General features: G+C 37.7%; 1 protein-coding gene across 2 annotated transcripts in view; it reads right to left on the bottom strand.

Moving 5' to 3' along the window:
• Positions 1 to 2,115: 2,115 nt before the first annotated feature.
• The window catches only part of Nvl (nuclear VCP like), a 107,829-nt gene continuing 103,111 nt past the window's right edge, over positions 2,116 to 6,833 (bottom strand). For both annotated transcript variants that reach the window (XM_076872956.1, XM_076872957.1), the window contains one exon: positions 2,116 to 2,404. In XM_076872956.1, the coding sequence (XP_076729071.1) occupies positions 2,360 to 2,404 (45 nt within the window). In that variant the 3' untranslated portion in view covers positions 2,116 to 2,359. The remainder of the gene's footprint in view (positions 2,405 to 6,833) is intronic.

Genomic DNA, 6,833 nt, shown 5'->3' with positions numbered 1-6,833 from the left:
TCAGCCTCAAGAACAATCACTTTTAAAGAAAAAATTGCATGCCTCTTCCCACTCACCACAAGTGACCACTATCCAGATGTTACTTTCTTGCATTTCTTCTTAATTATCTTCCTTATAAGCAAATCTTCAAAAACACTGTTAAGTTTCGAGAAGCTGAGCAGCAATCACAGACCTGGCTTGGTCAAGGAAGGGCAATTATGCTCCAGCTAGGTACAAGCTCCCAGAAGACCCAGCTGAGCACAGGTGCGGGCTTCAGCTCTTCTCATGTCTCTGGAGACTTTCTGGAGTGCCAACAGCAACGGTGTGATGAGGTATTGCTTATCCAGCAAAAATGTGGTGAAAGGGCAGTGGCCACTGTGGATTTTTTGCCTGGAAGGAATATCAATGTCCCCAGGTACTCTTGAGAAGCAGGGTATGTAGTGGACTTGGTACACCTGGGCATTTTGTCTTCAAATACCAAAGCAGTTGGATCCTCCGTGGTCATAATCTTAAATGAGTCTGTTTCCTGAGACAGCACAGTCTGGAATGATGGTCCTCTGGGGAAAATACTGCTATCCTCTGTCAAGCTTCCTTATCATCTCATCTCTCTGGAGATGTCTTTCTTTTCCCTTCACTGACTTTCTCTTTTTAGTGGAGGCACTTCCTCCCATAGTTTCCTGGGGATGGTGGAAGGAGGTAGATAGACGAGGCTACCTGTATGCCTTGGATGGAGGGCTTCAACTACTTCAGACCACTTTTCTAAGGGCCTCTTGACTCCACAGAACCCATCAAAATGAATGAATTCTCAGAAAAGTAGGAAGGGCCGAAAATTAGGTGAGTCAAGAGTTAACTTAGGTTAGCACTTCCCTACTCTTGGGTAAGAGTAGAAAGACAGAAATGGAAAACCTGGGCTTTGCAGTGCAGATGCAAAAATGGGGAATTTGGGGCAGCAAAAGTTTCCAGGCTAAGGATCTGGACGTTAGGCCTGAGTTCCATGAAAATAGAAGGGAAAATTTAATAAGTCCTTTAAAATTAAATCAGTCTCACTTGATTCCAGGTTCTTGTTTCTATTGCCAATTTTACAGATCATACAGCTAAACAACATACTCCCACTAACTTTAGGCATGCTATAGGTTAATACCTCTGATATACGGGTCTCAGTAGTAATAGGTGCCTAAGTTCCTTTTCAGGAACTTCAAGGCTGCTTTTGTCTATCTTAAAGTACCTGAAATAACCAAATCCTCACTTGGGCCTGTGTGGGTATCTGGTAGGTTACTCTTAGAATTCAGAGGACCAGAACACCCCATTATCAGAGTATACTAATACTGTCCCCCACCCCTTTTGTTACTGGGGATTGAACCCAGAGGTGCTCTACTATTGAGCTACATCCACACCTTTTTAAATTTTGAGACAGAGTCTCATTAAGTTGCTTAAGGCCTTGCTAAGTTACTGAAGCTGGCCTCCTGGCAATCCTCCTGCCTTACCTCCTGAGAGCCATAGCAGGAATCTTGAAAGGTAATGACAGCCTATGTTAGGGTGGTGCTGTGAGAACCAATGGGATGGATTTCAGGAGCATTTCTAAATAATCAGTGTCTGAGGACAATAAGAGAAGCACTGAAGCTCTCCACTGGATGGATGTGGGAGGAGGATGTGGGAGAAGAGCCACTGTGCAGATGAAGGTGGAGAGAAGCTCCTGAAAGTCCACTTACTTTTCCCATCCTGACATTTACCTTGGTCTTGAAAGACTGTCTGTAACATAACATGGGCATCCACTTCTAGGTCAGTGATGGAGCATGTGCTTAAAATGTATGAAGTCCAAATAAAGAAAATAGGTATGTGGGGGTGTGTGTGTATGCAAATGTCAAGGAAGCGGAATGCTTCCACATAATAAGACCAGAGAGACTCAACAATTCACTCAGATAGCTAGAGAAACTTGAGTAGAGCCCGAAGATTAGATGGCAGCAAACTGCTAATGCTAATATCCTGATTTTGATGGTTGGTTATATAGAATATCCTAGTGTTTAGGAAGTCTACATGAATGTACTTGGTGAGGAGGGGCATTGGGCTGGAATGTACTTTCAGAGAATTCAGGAGAAAAAATGTGTAGCTTTTGGGTATACTGATTCAAAATAAAAATTTCATTTGAATAAAGTTTTATTTGGCAGTTTTAAAAAAATTTCTTTGTCTTAAAGAGAAAATAGAGAATATTCCCACAAGGTTGGAACAGATGAGAAGAATCTTCAGCTCTAGCTTCAATTCATTAATTTGAAAAATGCTTACATGAGACCACATCTGGGTCAAACTGAAAGTGGGTACTTCAGAGCAGGTATTTTTCTCTGCTAGCTTGATGTTTGGACCCTCCAAGCAACTGCATAATATGTCACCGGCTGAGGGAGCGATGAAGAGCTTCATACATCATTTGATCCTGAGAGGAGAAGAGAAACAAAATATAGAGCTGATCACAAATGGTTATATGCTGAATGGTGTACCCCTCAAATTCACAGGTTCAAGCCCTAACACTCAGGACCTCAGAATGTATCTGTATTTGACATGACTCTCATCACTGTCTACTAAGCTTTGCCTTGAAAAATCAATCAAGAGGGGCTGGGATTGTGGCTGGGTGGTAGAGTGCTTGCCTAGCACTTGTAAGGCACTGGGTTTGATCCTCAGCACCACATAAAAACAAATGAAAAATAAAGCTAAAATAAACAAACAAAGAGATTCTTATGCCCATATCTAATTAGTAAAACAGGTATAATTCTAAAGTATCACAAATCCAGATGGAAACACAAGGCAAAAGTAGAAAATTCTTTTAAAGTGTAATTTACATTTCCAAGAAAGTACGAATGTTTTTCAATGTGGTTGAACCATTTTGTGTTTATAAGTAACAATCTAGTTGCCTAACATCTTGGTACTGTTTGGTGTTGCCAATCTGTAAAATTTTATTTCACTCTGAAAGGTGTGTGATGGAATCTCTTAATCTCTTAAGCTGGGTGGTAATTCTACTCCTATATATTTATCTGAAAGAAACACTTGCTGCTTGTTTTTGTTTGTATCCTGGCCCTTTAAAATCTATTTTAAAAGGCAACTGTGTTAAAGTTTTCATCTGGATAAGTATATAATATTTATAAGATTTTAAAATATATAAAAATATGAATAGAAAAAGACTCTCCTATACTTCCCTCCCCTACAACCAATGTAATTTATCTTTTCAGATTCTCCTTCTACATATATAAACAAATGTTATAATTTATTATTTTACCTTTTTTTGGTACAAAAAATACTACAGTACTTTCTAAATACAATTCCTAAATTTTTTATTTAATGATATATTTGGGAGATATTCTTTAGGTTTTAGAAAAGTTATATCATAATTCATAACACAAATACTTTTTAAATATTTATTGTTTTAGTTTTTGGTGGACACAACATCTTTCTTTGTATGTGGTGCTGTGGATCGAACCCCGGGCCACACGCATGCCAGGCGAGCGCGTTACCGCTTGAGCCACATCCCCAGCTCTCATAATACAAATACTTAAGGTTTTAATCTTTACTATATTTTCTTGAGGATAAATTAACCCAAAGCTGGGTGATATATTGTTATAATTGTGATTTTGGCAGATAAGCCAAACTGCTATCCATAAGGGCTGGAATGATGGATAACCCACCAACTGAGTAAGAGTATGTCTATTTCCTTACACCATGGCCAAATGCTTGTTGGTTATAAGCCAACACGTTTATGGTATTTTTGAGACAGCAGCACTGACAGTCTGGGACAGAGACAGAGTAAATATTTCATTCAAAATAGAAAACCATTTCCTGGAAGAAGTAAATTTTTCAAGTAACTTCCAAATTGTTCCAGAGGGAACTAAGAAAATACTGATTTAACTCTTAAATAGGACTAAAGGGCCTTTTTTCTCAACATCACCACTAAATAACATAGTAAAGTTATCTTAAGCATCTTTTGTTTAATCAGACTAAAAAATTCCTTTCTCACAAGTAACTTTATTACAAAACTATATCTATAGTGGGTGCGGTGGTGCACATCTATAATCCCAGCAGCTCGGGAGACTGAGACAGGAGAATTGTCAGTTCAAAGTCAGCCACAGCAATAGCAAGGTGCTAAGCAACTCAGTGAGACCTGTCTCTAAACAAAATACAAACTAGGGCTGGGGATGTGGCTCAATGGTCAAGTGCCCATGAGTTCAGTCCCTGATTCACCCCAACCCCCCAAATCTATTACAAACATATTAGAAAACACAGAACAACAGAAATAAAAAATAATCCTTCCCAGAAATAACTCTCATTACCTTGGTCTCCTTCAACTTACAACTCTGATTTTTAAAATATTTTAAAATTGTTATTTTAAAATATGAAATGTCATCCTCCTCTCACTCAGTCTCCTTCCCCATGAGCAACCAATTATGACTATTCTGAGAAGGATCTTTAAGATTAGTTAAGTAAGCCAAACAAGGAAAGAAGACTCTTGACCTTGATGATACTTCTTATTTTTAAAGGTTCAAACAGTAATATAATCCATTTAAGTTATCTTCTTTACATTATTCACTCAAAATTAATACTATGCCTTTTTCAAAATAAATAAACAGTAGATCCTTACTCACTTGATGCTTTCCAAAACATATGTAAAATGTAAGACATAGTCCCCAAAGATAGCGAAAAAACAACAGAAGCAAGTCACATTTTACTAGAACATACATATACCCTTCCAAGGGATGCTCCCAAGTTCTTGCAGCTGATCTACAGATTTGATAAAATGTCATTCAATATCCCATCAGGATTTTTTTCTATAAAAATTGATAGGCCAATTGTCAACATTATATGGAAATACAAAGGACATAAAATAGATAAGGAAAAAAGGTGGGAGTACAAACTTGGGGCATGTACTCAACCTACTTTCAAGACTTATTATGAATCTGTAATGACTTAGACAATGGCAAAAAGACCTAGTGGTATAGAGATGAAGATCAATGAACAGAAGAAATAGTGCCAAAATAAATTCATACATATACATATGTGATCAATAAATAGAGAGCATGATAGTTCACTGAAGGACAGAATCATCTTTTACCAGAGCCAGAGTAGATAGCTATGTGGGAAAAAGTAACTATCATCCCTACCTGACATCAAATACAAATACTATATCTCACCCCGCAAAAAAAGAAGTCTGTACGACATATGAACATATAAGTTCCTTAACTATACACTGCAACATCTATTTACATAGCATTTTGTAATAAAAATGTTCTAGATTTGATTTACAATATATGGAAGGGTGGTGCACAGTTTACAAACAATGTCATTTTATATAACAAACTTGATTTTGGTACCTATGGGGGTCTTGGAACAGGTCCCCCACATATACTGATGGATGAATGTAATTTGAAATGGAAATACATACAAATGTAAAACTAAAACTATACTATTTCTTTTTTTTTCCCACAATACCTTTATTTATTTATTTTTATGTGGTGCTGAGGATCAAACCCAGGGCCACACACCTGTTAGGAGAGCACTCTACCGCTGAGGCACAACCCCAGCCCTTAAAACTATAGTATTTCTAAAGGAAAAAAAATACAGGATTAAAAATTTTTAACATTTGGGATAGCAGAGATTTCTTATGACATAAAAGATTTCTTAATACATAAGCCATGCAAAACAAATAAAAATTGGACAGCATTCAAACAATTAAAATCCTGTTCTTCAAAGGTACCTTTAAAGTATAAAGATAAACCACACGTTAGGAAAAAATGTTCTCAATGTGTATTTGATAAAAGACTTCAACCTGGGAAAAATTAAGAATCTATCTACATTTCAGATAGAGCCCTAATATCCAGAGTATACAAAGAACTCAAAAAAATTAAACAATAAGAAAACAAACAACCCAATCAACAAATGGGCCAAGGACCTGAACAGACACGTCTCAGAGGAGGACATACAATCAATCAACAAGTACATGAAAAAATGCTCACCATCTCTAGCAGTCAGAGAAATGCAAATCAAAACCACCCTAAAACACCATCTCACTCCAGTAAGATTGGCAGAAGTCAAACAACAACAAGTGCTGGCGAATATGTGGGGAAAAGTGTACACTTGTACATTGCTGGTGGGACTGCAAATTGGTGCGGCCAATTTGGAAAGCAGTATGGAGATTCCTTGGAAAGCTCGGAATGGAACCACCATTTGACCCAGCTATTCCCCTTCTCGGACTATTCCCTAAAGACCTTAAAAGAGCATACTATAGGGATACTGCTACATCGATGTTCATAGCAGCACAATTCACAATAGCTAGACTGTGGAACCAACCTAGATGCCCTTCAATAGATGAATGGATTAAAAAAATGGATAAAAAAAAATGTGGCATTTATACACAATGGAGTATTACTCTGCACTTAAAAATGAAAAAATCATGGAATTTGCAGGGAAATGCATGGCATTAGAGCAGACTATGCTAAGAGAAGCTAGCCAATCCCTAAAAAACAAATGCCAAATGTCTTCTTTGATATAAGGAGAACAACTAAGAAGAGAGCAGGGAGGAAGAGCATGAGAAGAAGATTAACATTAAACAGGGACGAGAGGTGGGAGGGAAAGGGAGAGAGAAGGGGAAATTGCATGGAAATGGAAGGAGACCCTCATTGTTATACAAAATTACATATAATAGGAAGTGAGGGGAAAGGGAAAAAAATAAGGGGGAGAAATGAATTACAGTAGATGGGGTAGAGAGAGAAGATGGGAGGGGAAGGGAGAGGAGGAGGGATAGAAGAGGATAGGAAAGGCAACAGAACACAACAGACACTAGTATGGCAGTATGTAAAAAGTGGATGTATAACTGATGT

The sequence above is a fragment of the Callospermophilus lateralis genome, chromosome 13, assembly GCF_048772815.1.
Source record: "Callospermophilus lateralis isolate mCalLat2 chromosome 13, mCalLat2.hap1, whole genome shotgun sequence".
Lineage (NCBI taxonomy): Eukaryota > Metazoa > Chordata > Mammalia > Rodentia > Sciuridae > Callospermophilus > Callospermophilus lateralis.
The sequence above is the reverse complement of the archived record's forward strand: the minus strand, read 5'-3'. Positions and strand labels throughout refer to the sequence as shown.